General features: G+C 42.9%; 1 protein-coding gene across 2 annotated transcripts in view; it reads right to left on the minus strand.

Annotated features, from left to right (window-relative positions):
* Positions 1-22944, minus strand: part of GRIA1 (glutamate ionotropic receptor AMPA type subunit 1) — a 274653-nt gene that overhangs the window by 64598 nt on the left and 187111 nt on the right. For both annotated transcript variants that reach the window (XM_037156917.2, XM_037156918.2), the window contains exon 11: positions 18596-18966. In XM_037156917.2, coding sequence (XP_037012812.1) covers positions 18596-18966 — 371 coding nt within the window. The remainder of the gene's footprint in view (positions 1-18595; positions 18967-22944) is intronic.

Genomic DNA, 22944 nt, shown 5'->3' on the forward strand with positions numbered 1-22944 from the left:
AATGAGCCCAAACCTAATTGTTCATATAGCTTTCCAGGAATGGCTTTCACAAAGTAAAGTCTGCCTCTATGATCGCTTTATTTTAATTGACAGTTACAGAAAATAAATTACTTGGTGTCATATGAATAAACCCTCTGTTGTCTGCTCTTTATCAGGTAATGAAGTAGCAGTAGCCAGCCTAGTGAACACAATATGTGATTTCTACAGTAATTTACATGGTTTATATCAGTGTCTCAAAACTATGCTCCACTGAATTTCATTGGTCTGACAAGTGAAAAAGCCTTAGTGGTGAGTTCAGGTTACAAAGCCCCCCAGAGTCAGGCCAGCTCACTGGGAGCTCCCATGGTCCAGATGCATACCCTGTGTCCACTTTGTCTATCGACCTGACTTCGTTGTGGATTCCTGGGGGTTCTGCTTTAGAGTATTCACCCTCCATATGGCATGGCATAAGGCATCCCTGCAAATGCTTTCGTTTTCTTATTGGGGACCTCAATGACGCTGCTGGATTTCCATGAGTGCCATATGGAATATTATGGAATGACTGCTATAAACCAGGCTCTCTAGTGGAAATGGATGCAGAGATGAGTAAAAATTGGGTTCTGCTCTTAGGGAGCTTCCATTCTAGTGGGGAAAAAAGAGAAGAATTACAGAATGACAGACAATTTCCTAAGAAATAATAGAAATATGTAAAAAATGCATGGGATTTCTGAGGGAAGAGCTGTTTTAGCAGGTGGAGCAGAGGAGACCAGGAGAGACTCCCCTGAGAAAGTGATATTTGAGCTGGGTTGTGGAGAATGAGGTGGGGTGCAATAGATTCTCCAGGTAAAGGGATAGGGAGGTGAAAATTCAAAGAAGGTCCAGGAGTCCGGAATGCAACAGAACATAAAAAAGGCCAGAATATAGGAGGGGTAGAAACAGATAGAAAAATAGAGGTAGAGGTGCAGATGAGGTTAGGGAAGTAGAAGCCAGACCTTACAAAACTTTGAAATGCACATTCATAGGCTCAGGATTTACCCTGCTGTTCTGGGGAAGATTTAATAGAGTATGATCAAGTTTGTTTTAGAGGGCTAGATTTGAAGGGTGCAGAGCAGAGCAGACTTCAGGGAGGGAACCTGGAGGCAGGGAGGAATTCTCACCTGAGCCCTGTCTCTAGGCACACATGACAATATGCCCAATAAAGTCACATGAGCTTGTTACCTTGAAGTCAGAGGTCTAAACCTTCGAATTGCTAAAGCTAGCCCACCGTGCTCTGATGACTTGGCTGAGTCAGAGGAGTTGCAGTCTGATACAAGAGAATGGATCATACCATTGAAATACAGGGACTGTTAATCAGTTCTTCCTCCCTCCTCACTGCCTTGAAGCTACTCTGGGACCTTAGGATCTTCTGTTTAAATTAGTACAACAATATGCTACCTACTGCTTTTCTTTCCAGGCTGCTCAGTGCCACCAGATTTAACATCTTAAAAAGGAAGAAAGGAAGGAAGGGAGCGGGGAGGGAGGGAGAGAGGAGGGAGGAGGAAAACAGGGAGGGGGAGGGAGGGAGAGAGGAAAGAAGGGAGGAAGGAAGGAAGGAAGGGAGGGGGAGGGAGGGAGGGAGGAGAGAAGGGAGGGAGGAAGGAAGGAAGGAAGGGAGGGGGGAGGAGAGAAGGGAGGAAGGAAGGAAGGAAGGAAGGGAGGGGGGAGGGAGTGAGGGAGGGAGGAAAGAAGGGAGGGAGGAAGGAAGGAAGGGAGGAAGGAAGGAAGGAAGGGAGGGGGGAGGGAGGGAGGGAGGAGAGAAGGGAGGAAGGAAGGAAGGAAGGAAGGGAGGGGGGAGGAGAGAAGGGAGGAAGGAAGGAAGGAAGGGAGGGGGGAGGGAGGGAGGGAGGAAAGAAGGGAGGGAGGAAGGAAGGAAGGAAGGAAAAAAAACTATGCTAGCCTATTATGTTTCTATTTATAAACTTACTGACTTATTCTTTATTTCCTGCTTAATATTCAGTCCTTTGCTTGGTTTCAAAACCCTTTATAATTTGATAATACATTCCTATTTTACTTCCTTTATCTCTCCATCATACCTTCTTTATTAGCCCATGACTATTCTTATTTCTGTATTTATGCCCATACTGCTGAACTTTTCTCTTGTCTACCAGTATAAAAATGTACTGATAAATACAAATCACAAGATATATATACTTTAAATATATCTTCACCTGGGGATATATTTATTGATTTTACAGAGAGAGGAAGGGGGGAGAGAGAGATTGTTTTGAGAGAGAAACATTGATCAGCAGCATCCTGCACGCGCCCTGCAACCTTTTGGTATGTGGGATGACACTCCAGCCAGCCGAACCAGCTGGCCAGGGCAAAAGGAATATTGACATTTCTTCATTTACTTCTTCACTTAATGTGCATTCATTAAGGCTCTGTGGAAGATGCTAGGGTTACAGTGGTAGGCAAGACAACACTCAGAGTGAGCCTAGAGCTTCACTACTCAAGACACAGCATTGGCTCCACCTGCAGTTTGTTAGAAATGCAGTCTCATGCCACCCCCCCAAACCTATGCACAGAGAAATTTCATGGCCTAGGAGCTAGTACTGAAAAAGCAGCTGTAATAGCATGAAAAGCCTGCTGTGATGCTGAAAGGAGGGCATTTTTCACTGAGTTAAGAAATAAGGGTGCGTTGCATGTGTGTCCATGTGTGTGCACAGACTGTGTTAGTCTCCTTGAGGCTCTCCCACTCAGCCCGGTCCTGACTCCGATGTAGGTGCCTAACATATTGGCTAAAATGATTGACTGAATTGTTTGCAGAAGTACTGAAACAAATTTGAGTGTTTTAGAGGTTTCAGAAAATGATGGAATTGTTCAATTTTTATCAGGTACAGTTTTGATTTATTGTGTGTGGGGAGTTTTGCTTTGCTGCAACAGAAAGGGAATATTGTTTATTTTAACCTTTTCAAAGCCATAGCATCCCACCATGGTTGACATAAACAGGGCGGAAAATTCACATGATGAAATGGAACTGAATTTTGCACAGAACACTTTTTGCTCTGTGGTTCAAGGCTATGGATGAGTTTACTTTTTGTGAGAGTTATATATCTTTTTCTCATGTTCAGTGAGCTGGTGATTCATGGCTCCATTAGTACCCTGAGTTTACTTGCCCCAACCCATTTATTACTTAGTGATAGTCTTTAACTCAACTGGCACAAAACATGCTGCCTTTAAAACATGTATACCTTTTACTTGTTCATCTCTCTCGTGGTGTGCCAGTGCCATCCACAGCTTTCTCTACACATTGAGTTGGAACTATGATTCAATAAAAGCAACCATTGTTCTGAATGCACAACAAATTTCTTTTTGTTCCCTACCTCCTATTCTATTTGACATGCGGTTCCTTCTTCTAGGTTAATTTAAATGAAAGAGAATAAATTTCTCCGCCTTTCTCTGGCAGTCTCCAGAGTTTTGTGTTGTTCTGTTTTTGAAATCTAAAGGGTACTTTTTCTATCCAGAAGTGTCCTCAGCTTTGCCCATCAGTTTTAGGTGTTTTGAAATGCTGTCCAGAAAAATCACTGACCCATTCTCAGCTATTGGTTTGTCCCGGCCTTTGAGAAAACCACCATCTCTTATGCTTCTACAGAATCATCCTATCCCATAGTTAGAAAAGGGTGTAGACATTATCTCATACAACCCTCTGTGTAGAGAGAATCCCTTCTATACCCCCACCCACAATAGAATCATCTAGCCTCTATTTTAGCACCCATGAGCAGGCTTTACAGACACCTAGTTACTAGTTACCAAGACTTGTCATAAAGATATACTAATTAAGATAGAGTGGCATGGGGCAAGAATAGACAAGCATATCACCAGAACAGAATCCATAGTCCTGGAACAGACCAATATGCATTTGGTGACCTAATTTATGAGGAAGGGGCATGTCATGGAGAGAAAGAATGGCTTTCTCATACAGCTAGAATGTACATGCTAGCTGTACTGGAATATCCACATACAACAACAACAACAATAACAATAATAACCTTGACCCTCTCTCTTGCCCATACCTGCATGACACATAGATCTAAATGTGAAAGGTAAAATTTCAGAATAAATCATAAAGGAGTATCTCCATGACTTTGAGTAGCAGTCTTTTAAAGCAAGATACAGAGCGTGCTAATCATAAAGGAAAAAAAACTTGCTCAATGGACTACATTAAAATTATGTATTTCTGTTCATCATACAGTAGTACTGCCAAGATAGTGAAAAGACAAGCCACAGGACAGAAGATATTGATAATGCAGGCATCTGAAAAGAATACACATGGAAGATATATAAAGAATGCTTGCACAAAAATTAGAAAAAGATGGATAACCTAACAAAAATATAGGCAAAAGACTTACAATGGTATTTTATCAAAGAGGGTACACAAATGGTTAGTAAACATAAAAAGGTACTAGTCATCAGGTAAATGCAAATTAAAACCATAATGTGATATTATAACTCACCTACTTGCTAAAATAAAAAAGGCAAATGTGGAGTAACTGTAACTCATATACATTGCTGATGAGATATAAATTTATTTTTAGAAAATAGTTTGAAAAAATCTACAACAAAAATTACAAATAACATGGCCTAGGAATTCCTTTCCTAGAACAAAAATTCACATATGTTCATTAAAAGAGGTTTACAAGGATATTTATAGAGGCATTATTTGTAATGGCCTTACTCTGGGAACAACCCAAATGCTTACGTGCAAAGAAAATCACACTTCTGGATTTATTTGTGGATAAATGAATTGTGGTATAGCCACAAAGTGAATAGTATACAACAGTGAGAATTAATTGATCAGAACTATATGTGATAAAATGGATGACTCTTAAATGTAACACTGAGCAGAAAGAGCCAGACACAAAAGAATATATATTGTATGATTCCAATCATGAAATTCAAACACAGCTCAATCAGTAAAATGATCTATGTTGTCAGATATCAGAATACTGGTTAGTGTTGTGTGGAGAAGGGCAAAGAGGGGAGGGATGCCTGAGTGTCGTCGACAGGCTCAGTGATTTCAAGTGAAATGAAGGATAATGGAGCAGGTTTTACACAGGCTACTTGATATAAACAAGAGTTAAGTTTCTACAGCTTCTCATCAATGTTATAACAAAATGATATTGAATGAAATATTATTTGAGGACCTGCTGTATTTCTTAATTTGAGTTCTGACTACACAGGCATTTTCACGTCACAAAAATTAGTTGAGCTGTATATGTGCATTTATGATTGTGCTCTAATTTGTCATACTTCAATAAAATTGAAAAAAAATCAACTCTGTGTCAAAGGGGGAAGATACGAGGAAAGCCTATCTCCAATTAAAATTTTCTGTTATATCAAATTTAATTAGCATGATTAAAAGAGGTTGAAGTTTTAAAAAATAAACTGAATGTTCTCTACATAAGTATGAAAAATTTTCTTACTCCTTTGAGTTTCAGTAAATTGGCCAGTGGCCTAACCAATTAGCTTATGGTTTAATAATGTGCCTGCCCTTTTTCCTTCTCCTTGCAGATGGGTAGATGAGGACTGACCTTCTATCAATACCCATCTCTTCTTTTTGGATTACCAATGGATGGCACCTGGGGCCCAGGATACCCCTGAGCTTGGTAAGTCCACTGTCCCCTGTGTGTCCATCTGATGTCCTTAGTTTAACCATAAACATCATGGGAGCAAAGACCTGATGTCTGTGCACTCTTTACCAAACTAGGAAGAGAGCTCATTGTAAACGCTCCACTGCAGTGTGTCAGATCACTCAGACTGAGGTCTGAGAAAGGGAAAGAGTTGTCCTAGGCCACTTGGCCACAGTTGTCTCTTCTGACTCCTGTCCTTGTCCAGCCAGGCTCTCTACACAACCCCGATGAAGAAAAACAAACCATGCCCCTTTTCTCTGTTCCTCTTGGCTTTACTTCTTAGTGTGGAGATACAAAGGCACAGTGACTCAATTTTGCTAACTCTGACTGTTCTGCATGGCTGATGCAATGAGCAAATACTACCTAAATATGGGGAACCTTGGCTGTGGGAAGCAGGAACAATCTATACAGTCTCAAAAGCAAAGGCAAAATGACCTTGCTCATTTTAGCATTCAGACCTGCAGAATGAGAACACACCAGGCTCTTGGGTTCCTCTTGTCTGCTTTCATTTGCCTCTGGGGATTATGATGATGTTCAAGGCCCTACTGATCCTGATAGGTGTTGAAATCTAAACATCAGTCTTCTGAAAAATTGCTCATTGTTTGCTAAGAGTCGTCGGAGTTATCTGAAACAAAAAATGCTTCATCCAAGTCTAAATTACAAGGGAGCATTGTTCAACACTAACTTAAACCACTGTGTGAATTCTCTTGACCTTGGTTTCCAAAATTAGAGGTAATTAGACAAGAAACTATCTGACTTTCAGGGCACTACTCCATAGGTTCATTAAGGATATAATCTATAGAGCCATTAACTTAGATAATTACTAGTGTCTATTATGGACACAAAATATTAAGAACAACTAACTGTATGGAATATTAATAAACATTGACTGTAAATTTCATATATGTATAGTATCTGTACATGGGGGTGAGGGGGGAGAGAGAGAGAGAAAACATACCTTTTATTGAGCACTTATTACATATCAGGACCATGCTAAGTACTTTAAATACCTTATCCCATTTAATATTTGCAATGATGTCAAAGAGTATCACCTTCATTTTTATGTAAAGTGTAGCAGATTGTATTTTGCAAGATTCCCACAGAAACTTCTCCCATTCCATGTGCTCTTATGATATGATTTGGCACGTGTCCTACTGAATGGTAGAATCCTTGTTCCTTCCCTTTTGGTATGGCTGGGTCTGTAACTGTGGCAGAAGTCACCTTGTGTGACTTCCAAGGTAAGGTCATAAAAGATAATACACCTCTGCCCGCTTCTCTTGGAATATCTGTTCTTGCAGCCTGGCCACCGTACTATGAGGACCCAAGCAGAGCATAGAGAAGGCATGTGTGGGTGTTTAGGACAACAGCCTCTCCTGCCAGCCACACGTGTGAATGAGACTTCAGATGATTCCCCCCACCTATATGTCAAGTCATCCACAGCCTTGCAGTTGTTTCGTCTGAGTCCCCACACATCTTTAAGCAGGGCCACGAAAAGCTACTGTCCGTCTTTTCAAATTTCCTGACCTATGGAATCCTGAGCATAACAAAATGGCTGTTATTTATACCATAGGTTGGGGGTGCCTTGTTATGCAGCAGTAGTGACAGAGGTGCTGGGTTGCTAAGTTAGTGGCCCACAGCAAATTAGTATAAGAGGGACAAACAGCATTAGTATAAGGGACATTATTAGTATAAGGGACAAACAGCAAATTAGTATAAGAGGGAGAATCCAGCCCAGGTCGAACTCCAGAGAACATGGTCTTCTTAGCTACTCTGTTGAAAAGCCCTGCACGTTTACAAGTCCTGCAAAAACAGTCTTTCACCCTGGGCTGCAGAGAAAACCACCATGATGCTGACCACTAAGAAACAAAACCAAGTGCCCCAGAGATCAGGAGGGAAGTGGTGGACCGAGGGGCTTGGCAAGGAGGCGTCCCTGCCCAGAAGACGAGTTATGCTGGGAGAGCAGAAGGACCTCAGGTCCAGGACCTCAGCTTGAGCTGAGGAACAATCCTGGGATGGGATGAATAATGCTGCTAATAACTTCAAGTCATAACACTGCACCTGGCAGCCTTTTCCTGCAGACAGCCTCCAGGCTTCCCTCCGGCTGGTGCTGGGCCAGGAGCATAGCCAGATAAGGAGATGCTGGTCGGGGAGCCTCAGGAAGCTCCTAGCAGAGAGTAGCTGATTGGTGGGAGGCCAGGGACAAAGTAGAAGGAAGTAAAGTGATTAACACAAATTAAGGGAAAGAAAATTAAGATTTACAAATTAAGATTTTTTGAACTCCTAGTATATGTTAGGCACTAGGCAACATGATTTAGCCTCTTTTTGCTCACATATTCTTACAAAAATCCTGTAATATTGGTATTAATGGCCCCTCGCCTCATTTTACAGTTGAGAAAACAGGCTTGGTGGTTAAGTTACTAGCTCAAGTCTATAGCTAGTAACTGGTGGACTAAGGTCCAAACCCAGGTCTATCTGAATAATGGGAATATGATCTCAAAACACATTAATCTCCCAATTTTTTTTTGCTTAGACACCATCCCTCCCCTCCAACTTCCTTACCTGGAGTTTCTTTTATGAGTTTAACTTTATTCCTTGGGACCAGCCCAAGTCTCTTTTTGTAGTAAGCTGGCCCAGATCATTTTAGTCCTCAGTGACTTTTCTCTCTTCTCTACCTATTGACTATAAATCCTACATTTGGGAATTATTCAGATACTCATTCTACTTCATTATCTACCTTTTTTCTCATGTATCTTGGTTTCTCTACTGACTTGCAGAGTCAGAGATCTGAACTCATGTGTTTTCTTTGCATCCGCCGTAATGCTTAGCATTGGGCTTAATGTAAGGTTGAGATCCTACATGGCGCTCAATTAAAGCATTTCACTGAATAGTTCTCTTTTCTATCTGTAGAATTATATAACCACAGTAACCAGAGACAAAACAGAATAAACTTGTTTCTGTTCTTGCTCCCATTCCCAGATAGGTACCTACATAAAGAATAGGACATGAAAGAGAAGATGAATATCGAGTGTGTGCCCAGCAAGAATTCCACAGGGGGAAGGCATCTTTCTGCCTGACAGCTCCTGCTGCCTACTGCTCAGGAGATAAATGACCTTGCAGCTGCAGTAGCTGGGACTCTTTGAGCATCCAGCCAGGACCTTTTGAATTCCAGAAATTAGATGCTGGCTGACAGACACGCTTCCATCGATGGTTGACCAAGCCTTAACACCAATCAATAAAGGTACTCCACAGGGAGTTGGAAATTACCTTTTGGTGGCAACTAAAGAACTAGCCCAACATAGCCTATTTTCACTTTTGTTTGTTTCTCAGGTAACATTCTAATGGCCTTAAAACCAGTTAAGGGCCCCAAAAGCCATGGTGTTGAGTATATTATTGAACTCGATGAGCTTTGAACCCTGGGCTCATGAGTACCTAGGGATGACTTTGATTGACAAGCCCCATGGCTCAACATGTACCTGCTTCAGTGCCTTTGCTCATGCTGATCCCCATCAGAGAGTTCCCTGTTCACTTTGCTTTTCTTTTGTAGAAAATCTTATCTCATCTTTAAGGTGTGGTCCAATGTTTCCCAGAAGTCTCTTTTCACTGCAGCCCACACTCATTTTTCCTGTCTCAGAGAAACTCTGGCACTGACTCTACATACCGCAGAATTTAGCCCTTGGTTGCACACCCCTCAGTTCCCTCTGTCCCAGAGAGACAGCATGGTGCAGTGAAAAGAGCCTGCGCTTGGTCCAGACCCCATTATTTCCCAGCTGTGCAACACTGAAGGTCTCTGCACAGCAGCACAGGCATCCTGTCACCTTCCTTAGCAGCTGCATTGTATTTCATTGGATGATGAACCATTCCTTCTCTCCTGGGGTTTCTACTGGGGGACAGTGGACTGCTTCTAGCTTTTTAAAACAAGAGTGCAACAAACATCCTTCCACATACATCTCGTCACATTTGCACAACCCTTTCTATAGGATAAGTGTGTAGATTCCAGCTGCTTCTAGCTTCACAATTTTAGGGCCATTTGTGATCCCCTTTGCCTCTTTCTACCCCCTATTTATATCTAAAGTGCTGTAGTTAAAAACTTGCTCTCTCCAGCTTTTCGCCCTGACTATGGAACCTGCTGTATGCCCAGAGTCACCTCCCACCTGAAACCGCAGGTTGGTCTCTCCAAAGTGACACCAATTACATCTTTGCCCTTGTCTCTGTTTTACCATCTTCCTCACTTCGGTGGGCCATGCTACACTCACTCCTGGTGGGGGCAGGATATACTTCTGGGTGCTCACCTTTCCTTCCTCAGAAGTGGGTTTTAAAGACAAAGATACTATGAAAAATAATAATGAAAGAAAAATTCAAAGTAAAAAAGGTTCATTAAAGAAAATTAAGGATGCCTTTTTAAATGAATTCTAACAATTCACAGAGTTCCCTGAGGGATCTTCATAAGATTTTGGTCATGGAAGACAGTAGTGTGTCAAGGACTAATCATGGGTGTTAGAATCAAGCAGACGCAAGTTATAATCCCAACTTTTCTGGGTAACCTTGGATATGGGAGCTACTCATTCTGAGCCTCAGTTTTCTCATCTATAAAATGGTGTTGATGTACCTGGGCAGAGGTTGTCATGACAATTAAAAGTCACGTAGTCTAACACTTAACAGAGTGCTTGACACATACTAGGTGCAACAAATGAAAGCAATTATTATTATTATTTCTCCCCAAATAGATACGATGAGAGCATTTCTGAATAGTGGAGCAACTGGCAACATTAGGCCAACTTTGGGAACTGGCAGCATTAGACCCAGGGAACTTTGTCTTCTGGGCCTATTTAACTTCCTTTTCTCCAATTCTATCTCTTCCTCCAAATCCATTCAAAGAGCAGGACTGAGATGCTCCATGTGACATATAGTTAGTGACAGCCAGAAATTCTCTCCATCAGGTTGCTTCCTCTACATTAAGTGAAAAATATGACATGGTCTTAGAAAGTACACACATTCATTCAACAAACATGTGTTGAATAATTAGAATATACAACAACCTATGTCAGGTTTTGAATGAGTTGCAGAGATAAGTTTGCCAGTCTGTGACTTGATAGTAAATATACGTGGGAACCACAGTGGAAGGTTGAAGATACAAGATGTCTCCATAGATCCAGGTGACAATGTCAATAACATTTGTTAGTATGTCAGCCCTATGCAAGCAAAGGAGGAGCTTTCCATGAATTGTCTTTTAATATTCAAAATATCCTCTGGAAGTAGGTCTTCAGATTATCATCCTCATTTTCCCAAAGAAGGAACTGAGGTGCACAGAAGCTATTTTCCTGTGCTCACACAGCTTGTAAGTGGTAGAGCTAGGATCCAATCACAGGCAGTCTTACTCCGCAGTTCAAGCTATAACCATCACTGTAAAGCAGCTCCAGAGGAGCTATTGGGGTTTGGAAGGCAGCATTCACACTAGGGGGAGGACTTGAGCGGGAAAGATGGGAGAGGTCAGTCCAAGTCAGGGCACACAAGTGGAATGGGGCTTGGGAAACAGAATGACGCTCCACTTGACTTGGCTAGAGCTTTGACTGAACCTGGGAGACAAAGGCAGACAAGCCTTAGCTGGGGGTGGTACATAGTAGAGACTGTTTTGCTGCAAGTTTGCATCAGAGAAAAGTGAGACAGAGAGGAAGTGACTTCCCCCAGTGGGTTCTTAGTAGAATGAGATTGAATTTCATTCTAAGCTCCTCCTTCAACGGTGTGGGCATGCCCCCTGTGACAAAACCTGCTGCCAGGTACCCTGCTGGGTAGGACTCTCCATTCTGCTCCCAGCAGCTACTGTGTCTCCTTATTTTAAGGCCCTTTCTCCTTAAGCTGCCAGATAATCACAGTGACTATCGTCACCCAGGAGTGTAATTTCTGTGTTCGTGTGCTTGACACTGTTTATTTTCTGCTAGGTACCTTGGGCTTATTTCACCCATTATCTCCCTTAAACATAGCTTGGGCGCAAGTATTCATTTGCCGCAGTTGGATGGTGTACCTTACTCATGTTTAAAACCATTAGGCTCCTTAAACATTCCCCATAATTCAATTAATTATGCTTTCACTTTCCCTATATAGAACTTAGTCCTTTTTTCCACATGATCAGTTGGGTCTCTTAATCTCAAATGCTATATTTCCAGAGAGGGTTTAAGAAGAAACGGGGGAGGGGTTCTTCTAGTGCATCCCCCATTCATGGCCTGGATTTTCCAGGGCATATGAAAGAAAAGAAAAACATAGCAATCAGCTTTTATACTTGGAGCAAAAATGGAGGGAGAAGAGAAGAAGAGAATCCTTTAAAAAATGTGTAGGTATGATTCCGTGTGTGTCTAAATGTATGAAAGATACAGTAGTGTTTTTATACTTCCCAGAATTCTTTCAGGGGTCTCCAAGTAGTGCCCCCACAAGCTGAACCTAGGCATGTGTTTGCTTCATGTGCACAGAGTTCCCATGACAATGACTTTCTAGAACTGAGTGGGAGTGGCCCTCTTTAGCTGACACATATGTGTCTCAGTGCATCACAGTCCCCAGCCGCCTCCATTCCTGTGTTACTGAACTTACTGTAATTATCCACGTGACCTCAGCTAAGTTTCTTCCCTCTCTATGTGGGGATCTTCACCTATCAAACTGGGATTGCATTTCATCTTGTTTATTGCCTGTGCCCTCTCACTAGAAGCTAAGCTCCAGGAGGGCAGGGATTTCTGGCTGCTTTGTCCATTGACATCTTCCTTAGCTCCTTGAACCATATCTGCCTCCTAACAAGTGGTGAATAAACACTTAATGAGCGAATACATGGTCCTGATTATCCCTTTCAGTTCTGTAAATTTGCCTACTGTGATTTGGAAGAAGAAAAAAATCTCTCCTTCAACAAAACTATTCCAATCTCAGACTTTCAGGCAATCCAGACAGAGCAAGCCATTTGACCCTCCCCCTACCCCCCTTGCTAATGGCCAGAACTGCTGGCTGAGATGCAGAAAATGATGCTTTTCACTTGTTTACCCAGTGAAGCTTTTATTCTCCTGTCACTGCATCCATTTTAATACTCCCATGTGGCTTTCAGAGCTTCTGAAACTGTAATGCTTTTAAATGGTCTGAAACTGCTCAGTATCAGAACCTGGCTCTGGGTCTCACTGTCAGGTGGCAGAGGACTAAAGTCGAAAAGGAAGGAGGCATTGAGCTGGAGTCCCTCAGCAATGGGGGCGGGGCAGGGGGCACTCCTAGGCAGTCCATGCACAGATCACACCTGCCACCGTGGCAGAATTTCCAATTCTGCAGATCTGGAGCAAGGCCTGGAAACCTGCACTTTGACAGACATCCCAGGTGACTTTGATTCAGGGGCACAGTAGAAACCCCCACATTCAGTTCCAAGGCTGAAAGCATCGATCACAGTTTTCTTGTATCATCATTATTCACAAATCCCCGGGACACTGTTCCTTGCAGTGGTGAATCTATGTCTTTTATGAGGCTTATGTTTTCTAAAGGTGAGCTGTTATTATTTCAGGCCACTTTCATAAATGTTCACTCTCAGCACTCCTTCTTCCTTCTGCACCACTCCAGCCACATGAAGAGGAGGAAGATGTTTGCTTGGCTATCTCTGAGAGGCCTGGAGGGAAAGCTTGGTGGGGGAGGGTGGGGGGGTTTTTCACCTCAATGTGGAGGCGAGGCTGTTGGTTGCTATGGTATTTGTGTGTGAATGCAAAGGTCAGGCTGTCATTGTGTTGTGGTTTGGGCTTTGCTCATTGGCTTCCCTGTTCCCATGGTGAATCAGTTAGTTACAGGGCCCTCAACAAGTCCATTAGCTGGGTGTTGTGGTGTGCTGTTCCCAGAGATCTCCAAGTGCCATCACTCCCCCGCTTGAGACTTCTCACTGAGGGTAATTATCTTACCTAGGTGGAGATAATTATCATACATTCTGATACTTTACTTTAAAAAATCAGGAATAAGAGTGGGTTCTGAAAGCTGAAGTCTAATCTCCCATTTTCCTCTGCTCCTTTAAGACCTTCCAAATTCCTCTCATTCTCCGTGCTGAGGTCACCTGAACCCAGAAAAGTACTGACCCCATGGAAAAGCCAATGGGGAAGTGGAAGCTGTGGGAATAAAGAAGAGAAGAGGCTCACTTTCAGTTCACTTGCAGGCAAAGAAGCCTTGAATTGAGGCTGCATGGAAGGTGGCTCTGGTCTGGGCACTAGAGCCAGAATTATTTTCTCAGTCACCTTTAGAGAGCATCCTTTTCTCCTCTTGGGTGTGTTTTCTCATCTGTAACATGAAATGGAGAACTGAGATCATCCTAACAATCCCTCGCAGAGCTAAAGGACTCTGGAACTAGATAGCTCCGTGTTTTTTAAATGCTCCCTCATCTTAGATTCACCGTTGACGCTTCCCTCTCCTCACCTTCACATATCCAACCCATCAGCAAGTGCTGTTAATTGTAGTTTCAAAGTAGACCACAAATCCATCTCCACAACCCTCACAATTTCCATCACTGTAATTTCTCCTGGATGGCTGGGAGAGTGTCTTGCTTGGTCCCTCTGCTTCTATTCTTGCCTATTCTCTGCTCCAATTCATTTTCCCCATAGCTCCCCAGAGTGGCATTCTGGCACGTAAATCAATTCCAATGTCTTTTCATCGTATTGAGAGTGAAACTCTGAATCTATACTATAGCCATGGGCCCTACATGATCTGGCCTCTACCTGCTTCTATAATGTTATCTCAAACCCTCATTCTCCTCAGTGACTGTGAGTCAGACACACTGGTAACTCTTCCCATCCTTGAAAGCACTACACTCTTTTCCACCTGAGGGCCTTTACCCATGGCTATTATGTCTCACAGTCCTAATGAGCCTCACTTCTTACATATCAGCTCCTCAGAGAAACCTTCTCAGAACATGTTAAGTCCCCTTTAATTCCACTTCCCTTATTACCTATTGCTATAGTAGGTTCACTTATTCCTAGCACATCACAATTTATACATTCACAATTACTTCTTTAATGTCTGTTCATACCATTATAGTGCCTGCTCACTGAAGCAAAGACTCCCACCCCTCTTGCTCCATCATCAGTATATCTTCACATCTCAGCACCCAGTGCCATGCCCTCACATCATAGCCAGTTAGTAACATCTTTTGGATAAACGGGTGGCACTGGCCACCAACAGAACAAAAGGTACAGGAAGAAAAGTTGAGGAAACTGAAGGTAAATTTTGATTGCGGTTATTTTTTGTCTGTCATATATCCCTTCTCAAAATGTTCCTCTCTGTTGAAAAAAAGGAATCTAAAATATGTATTAAAAATAGATCTTTGGGCACAAGAAGCAGGCCTACAAGTCAATTCATGGATGACATTTTTATCTGTGATCACAGCTAAAGTGAATTTTAACTTTGAATGTTAAAATAGGTTACACAAAGCCACATTTTCACATACACATTTTAAAGGGAGGCGGGAGGCGTCTTTAAGCATTTCGGTAGTATTTATTGGTATACTATATTAAATGTGCCGATTACAGGTTACTTTATCTACTCACGGTGCTGGTGCAGAACACACTGACTTCAGGCACCTGAGACAGTGCTGCTGACTGACTCCCCGACATGCATTCCCATCCCTTCTACTCTGGAGTCTAGAGCACCCAAATTCTTGCCTCCTGGCCTCCCTTGCCACTAGAAGTGATCACAGGCCATGGTTCTGATTAATGAGATAGGAGTAGACTTCTGCTTGGGGTGGGGAGTACTCTGTTGATTAATCCTTTCTTTCCTGATCCAAAGAAATAGTAATGGCTGGCAACAGGTCTTCCCCTTCTTGCTGCTTGAATATGGACACAGCGCCTGGGCGCTGCCACCTTGTAAGCATGAAGAAAAGAGTCACAGGGCAACTGACACTGATGTCACTGAATCAAGCAAGAGCCAGTGTCTGCCACCACTTTTCTTGTAATGTGAGAAATGTAATTCTCTGTCTATGTTATTGTGGTCAGGTCATTTGGTTTCTTGCAGACAACCACATCTGGCCACATTTTGCTGGCTTTGGTTAACAGACATTAACATGAATCTAGAAGAGGTTACAAAGAGATAGAATGACTTGTGTATGAATGCAGATACAATTCAGATGAAACTTAATTCCCTCATTTTCTAAGTTAGTAAGAATTTATGGTATATTCTTTCAGTAATTAGCAAGAACAATTAATCAAAGCTCATTGGAAAAGGTGTTTAATATATGCAAGTGCCTTAAAAATGCTTTCCATCAAAGCAGCCACAATGTCTAACCTGGTGTCATGCACATCATGAAACTTTTTTAATTCATCAGGAAATGTGTATGAAATCTGCTAGTGTTTATAGTTGTCTGCTTGGTCTCTGGCCCAGATCACTGCTGAAGTATCTTTGTCTTTTTGTTTGGTCCTAGCAAGATACCTTTTCTCTTTAACATATATTTCCAAGGAATACTGTGATGTACATTCTGGCTCTTAGGGGGTTTTTATATGCCCCTCAATCTGGGATTGGCCAGGGCCAGCTCGATAAGAAAGAGTCTGCCTCACGTGGATAAAACTCCCTATTCTGTCAGGTTCACTCCTGTGTCTGTCAGACCCTTTAATCCACAATGACAGATCCTCCCACCTCCTGTGAGGCGGAGCCTCCGGAGTCCAGGCATTGCTGGTGTGGAGGGAACCTCTGCTGTTTCTGCTTTGACACTGGACTTTTTCAGAAGAGAGAGGTCTAGTGCCTGCTCTTGTGCCCAAAGCAGTGTAAGCACACTTTCTTCTAGGGAAGTGTGCTTCATAGAAGCCTAATGTATTAAATTGATAACATCATAAGAAACAGCCACTGCTTTATAGTGCTTCCCTTGTGCTGGCTGGAGACTGTGCTTTGGGTCTATATGTTCAATCTCCTAAACCTCACAACAGTCTTGGAGGTAGAAACTCTTATTTCCATTTTACCGGTGGAGAAGCAGAGGCATAGGGTGGAGTTGTTGTATTCGAAATTGGGACGAAGGAGACTGGGTATGTTCCTGTTCAGTCTCATCTTCACCTCAGTGTCAGTTCCTAAGATACCCTTATGGAACCCTCCGATGTCCGTCAGAAAACCCTCTTGCAGCCAGAGGTCACAAACTCAGATACCCTCTGAGCTGAGTAACAGAGCAATGGAAGGAGACAGATGGGGGCTGTGGTGACATGGGGAACCATTGTCAATGTCTGTGAAGGTCAAGCAACAACATGCCTGGCAGAACTCAGCTGTTGGCCACCAACTTGGGTCCTCTGGAGGAATGGTGGGGAGTCTCAGGCCAGACCACCGTGGTGCCATTAGGAGGTAAGATGCCCACTGAGGAAGGAAATAGTGGAGAAAAAACAAGCCTGTGGGTCTTTTGAGATACATGCATGTTTTGATGGCTCTACATTATACTGACTAGTTAAGAACCATTTCTTCTCACTGTTTATCCACTGGCCTGATTTATTTTTAAGTAAGCCCTTCTCCTGCTTGGTTCTGTCTACTCTTCACCATGTGTTTGCCAGTATTGGCCAAGTATCCAGTCTCACACCTCCTCTCCCATGCACCCCGCCCCCGGCTGTCTTCTTATTTAAAGAAAAACAAAATTATAATGGTGAATGATGAGACTAAATTATACAGCAGGCAGAGTGAGTCCTGCAGGAAGCTCCTTAGAAAGATTTTATTCCATTGCCATTTAGGAACACTAGTCTTCATCGACACTCAAATGCAAAATAATCTTAACTGTGGTAAAGGTATCTCCAGTGCATGCCCATGAGGCCTTGATATATACACAATTATACCCCCAGAAAGGGAGAGGGTGTGCAGATCGATCCATGGTAGCCAAATTCTTAACCATGCCTCCCTGCATGCTGCAGAAACTTGGTAGTCTACAAGGGACTGCGTACTGGAGAAAGAGTTCATAGACATGATGCCACTGTAAAAGGAGATGCAGTCAGTGCTTCCTTATCAGTGAAATCGGAGGAGATTTGTGGCATGAACATTTCAGAATGTACTTGAAAGAACATTACACACAAAGGCAGGATGTAAATAAATGTGGAAATTGGTCTAGATTGGTGGTTTTCAAATTTCTCTCCCCCACTTTCCCACCTTTCTTAGCTTCAGAATCTTTTTACACAAGAAATATCATTCACAAGTTGAATATATAAAACAGACAAAACCAGAGGTACTCTTGTTCCATGTGTGGGGCTGGAACCTCACTGATTTGCTCACCATAGTACTCAGTGTGATATCACAGGCACCTCTGAGAGCCCTCATTTCTGAGAGCCCAAGTTATCATCACCATTAGAACCGGGTTGTTTCCAAGGTCTTTCTTAAAACCAAGAAAAAACTTTTCTCTTTAAGATGAAGAAATTGAGGGTCAGGTGACTGGATGGGGGCCACATAGAGCATGCTAAAGCCCATTCATAATTCACGGCTCCTTCAGGATTCCAAAGTAGTACATGATGGTGGTCTGAATCGCAGCTCACCTAGCTACCAGCTGTTTAACCTTCCCAAAATATTCATCATTTTTACGGCTTCTCATTCATAAAAGGAGATCTAATGATAGCCCCACCTTATGCTTCTGTGAGGATTCAATGAGATAAATACACATGGAAGACTCAAAACATTGCTTGGTCTATAGCAAGTGGTCAATAAAAGTTGATTGTGCCATACTGTCCCCCTACCCTTTCTCTGTACCTTTCAGCTGCAAAACATCAGAGCTGTGATTATGCCTATTAATCATGACAGAGCACATCAGACAGATAGTAGACAGAACTGGCCCAGGCACAGGATGTGTCTAGACATTCCACTGCATGCAATAGATGGTTGACTGTAATACATAGTTGAAACACTGAGTACAGTGAAGTCCGTAAATAATTCGTATTCCTTAACTTTTCAGTATTTGCTTTTACCAAGAAAAATATAGCACTGAGCAAAGGGGTTGAAAAGAGCTGACTGACCTGGGAGAAATGTCACATCCTTGCTGCATAAAGGCTCCCAGGGAGAACCACAAGCTGTTGAATATCCCAAACTCATTGGATTGGTCACTGGTTGTCTGGTCCCGCCCTTCCTCAAACTCTTCACTGTGCCATTCGTAGGGGCTGAAGCGGCTGACCAGGAAAAGGACGACACTCACTCCAATGTAGGCAAACACAATGCACATCCAAATTTCATAAGCCAAAGGATCGAGAAAGGAGAAGACCCCTGGCTTGGACTTCTGTGGCTTTTTTATCATGATGGAGATCCCCAAACTCATAAATGGCTTGGAGAAGTCTATCACCTCTTCCCGGACCAAGGTAATAGTCAGAGGGGCCACGGCCACATCTGCTCTCTGCAAAAAAAGAAAGAGAGAGAGAAAGAAGGAATAAAATGCAGGTGAGTTCAGCAGTGTTCTATTCTCTTGTTTCTTTCTTCACTGTGAATATTTGTGTCTTAAAGGTTGTAAGTTTAAAAGAACTTTAGAGGTCCAACCCCTGCTATTCTCTATGGCATATTTATGACAAATGAGATCAGCTCCATATCTTACAGAAGTTATCCCATTGTTTAACAGTTCTAATTGTTAGGAGCACCTTCCTAATCTTACTAGAAGGGGGCTGTTGTGATACCTGTTGTTTTGCCTGCCCGGCGGCCAGGCCTCCTTTCTTAGCTAGAAGGACAACTTGTGCCCCACTTTCAGTCATCCTGGTTCAGATGCAGCTGATCACATGGTTATGTGGTAAAGCATACAACCTGGCTTTAGCCAACTCCCTTGGCCAGAATGAATCATTTAAAGATGGCATAGGACCCATGTTGGTTTAATGAGCATTAGCTCTGAGAGGCAGAGCGAGAGATACAGAGTGAGGGGTATAGAAGCTAACCCATGATGAAACATTTGGGGCTATCCTAAATTCAGGGGTTACCCTGGGCCCCTTAGCATCACATGCCACTATATTATTCTGTTTGTCCCTAAGAACACGAACAAGTCTTTCTGTTTGCCTAAGTCAGCTTGAGTTGGGTTTCTTTTACCTGCAACAAGATAATCCTGGGTAACAAGGTGGAGAAGACAGATTTAATTCAATAAACATTTATTGAGCATTTAATGTGTGTAAGCACTAGGCTGGAAGCTGTAGGTAAGCTACAGTCCCTACGCTGAAGGAATTACATGCTAGTGGGAGAGACTGGTTCACACACACACCTTTCAGTCTCTAAAGTAGGCTGGATATGTGCTATCCAAGAAATACAAAATGCTACAGGAGGCCAGGGAAGGATTCGTTCTGGCTGGGGCTTCATCATCAAGGAGGTGACATATAAATTTGGCACTGAAGAAGTGACATATAAATTTGGCACTGAAAGGAGAGTAGGATTTTGACAGAGTAGGATTCTGGCACTGAACACATTTGAGGAGGCAGGAATTATGTGAGTAAAGGCCTGGCAAAGAGAAGGAGAAGTAGCATTGCTTCTATTTTTTTCCCCTGGGAAGACTGCTAAGAAATACACAAATAATTCACTTTTTAAAATTTAAATCTGGCATGTAGATAAACATAAGAGGGTTGCAAGAAATGCTTAGCCTGAGGCATTTGGCGCATGGCCTCACCAGCCTTGCTCTCCTGTCTCTCTGGTTTCTCCCTAATGGCAGCAGCGCTAGCAACTATGCAGTAAAAACCCACTCTTCTATTGGCCTGAGATCAGGAGATCTGCAAACCCAAAGGGTCCTGTGGACAGATGCCACAACACTCATTTTTGAAAGGAGAGACTTGTCTAGGCAAGTCTGTGCGAGATGTATAGCTTTCTACTTTGATGCTGTGCAACAGTGCACGTGTGAGGCTGGTGACAGAGGTTGTGAGACAGGGGTCCCGCTTAGCCCCCCCCCCCCGCCCCCAGTGTTGCTTGGAGATTTCCTCTGGTTACTCTCATTGGCTGGGGTCATTGGAAGATGCTTTCAGTGGAATAACAAGCCTGGCTTCAGAATGGCTTAGGTCCTCAGTTATGGAAAGAAACTTTGTGTAGAGCAATGTGGAGTCAGGTGTGAGTTTCATAGTAATTTTTTCTTTCCTAACGCCCACCACGTACATCTTGATAATTTTTACAAACACAAACTGGTGGAAGGGGGAAGGCATCTACTCTATTCTCTGTGACCTGGGAGAGAAAGTAATGGAAATGAGGAGCTGAGCACAAGTTACCCCCAGGAGGTGAGAGGAGACCAGCTTTGAGAGTGGTAACAGAAATTAAACGGACTTGTTTGATGCCTCCTGATGTGAGTTAGTAGAATGGACTGTGGGCTGGAAAAAAATCAGAGTGACATCATCTTAACGAATAGTTCATTGAGCAGTTCCAAGATTTGTTTCATAGAACATTATTTCTGGAAGGATGCTAATAAGTGTAAAATGAAAGTAAACATCGGGAAACACAAGTTTAAACAACTGACTTGGGGCAGGACTTCCCAGAACCTTTAAAAGACAACTATGTACTGAGAATTTCCTGGAGGAAGAAGTAGATAGACTATTTCTAAAATTAATTGTCTGTGGGTCCCTGGGCATCAGAAGGGTGTGTACGACACACATGTGGGAGATGCTAAATTCACCAACCTCATTTTAGCGATAAGAAACTCAGGTCCAGAGAGGGAAGGGGGTTCGTGTAAAGCACCCATGTTTCAACTTGTTTCCCATGGACTGAGAGGCCCAGGAGCTGAGTTGTTACTGGAGCTCTGCAGGGCTGGTCAAGGCCAGGGCTGACCTGGGAAAGTAGACCCAGGGCTCTGCTCTGAGACTCGCTTACCCTGTAGACATGAGTGTCTTTTTGGAGATTAATATTCTTATTTTAAAAAAGAGAGGCATAATGTAATTTTTGTTTTACCAGTTTGATGGAATTGTTTTGTGAGGGTCAAATGACTTCTAATATGTGAGAGTACTATGAAATATGAGCATTTCACAGGCACTTAAAATTATTCGCTTAACCTTAGGACAGTGAATATGAAACTTGAGCATGCCTCAGAATCACCTGGAAGGCTTTTGAAGATGACAGGTGGTAGAGTTTCTGTATTAAGTGCTTATGAGGTGAGACCTGAGAGTTTGCATTCTGTTGCTGCTTGTCCAGACCTCACACTTTGAGAACCACTGACCTAGGAGATCCCAAAACAAAAGATGTCAAGTCTAAAAACAATCCTGGGAAAACTGTAAGCAGTTTTGATGCAGCAAATGAAAGAAAAAGTGAAGAAAACTGTCATAGACAGAGAACTTCTGTGAGCCAGGCACTGTGTAGGTGAATACTCTCTACCCCAACTCTGGGACAAATAACTCACTTTTCCAGATTTTCAGAGTTCAGTGGTTTGCAGGAGTCATGGAGTCAGTAAGCTGGCAAAGTTGGAACTCAAGTCCAGGTGTTTGTCTGCAAAGTTTACTGTCTTTCTGCTTCACTAAGACAAAGGACAGGCAAGAAAGTCACCTGTGAATCAGGCACAAAGCCATACCCATGTAAGAAGCAGAAGTTCTGTTTGCCACATGTGGCATCTGTGAATGCAGAGGCTCTTGCTGTTCTTACCACCAGTTCGTATCAACCTTACAGTGCAGAGCTTGGATGGTGTGATTTCTACTCAGGTAGTATAGCCCAGCATGAGGTTCAGAAGCCAGGCTACATGCCCTAACTTGGGTTTTACCAGCTGTGTGTCCTTTGTCACATTACATAACCTCCCTGGGCCTCACTGTCTTTGTCAATAAAATGTGGAAAGTAATTATATCCACCTATTGGGTGGTTATGAGGAGTAAATGAAATAATGTGGGTAAAGAATTTAGCATGGCACCTGACACATACTTCATGCTGAAATACTGCTACTACATTAGTTGATAAGAAAAAGAGAGAGCAGAAGGAGGTTGAGAGAGACTGTGATTGAATTAGCTACTTAAAAGGCATCTAATAATAATTTGGAGGCCTCCAAGTGAGTTTTGTCTGACCTCACTGGTTGTTTTTGGCTGAGAGATACTTCCCCAAATTCCTTTACTCTTCTTCAGGGAACAGGAAATCAAGGGAGGGTATCCAGTTGGGCCCATCATAGAGTCATCAGGATATAGTTTGTATTGGGCAGAGTGCAGGCCAGGTAGAGGGGAGAGCTGAGGGAAGGCTGGTGAGGAGGTACCCACAAGTAACACACCACTGTCTGCTGGGCTGCAGTGGGGGCTTGCCCTCAGGATAATCACTCCATTGCTTTGCCTATCACAGGCCTTTTATTAAGGGAACAATGGGGTGAAGATGAAGATGCATGCTGGTGAAGGTGAAAAGTTCATAGCAGTTGCCATGGGGATGACCTCACAAACTTGGCAGAGGTTCCCATGGAAAC

The sequence above is a fragment of the Artibeus jamaicensis genome, unplaced genomic scaffold (assembly GCF_021234435.1).
Source record: "Artibeus jamaicensis isolate MK-2021 breed Jamaican fruit bat unplaced genomic scaffold, CSHL_Jam_final contig_432, whole genome shotgun sequence".
Lineage (NCBI taxonomy): Eukaryota > Metazoa > Chordata > Mammalia > Chiroptera > Phyllostomidae > Artibeus > Artibeus jamaicensis.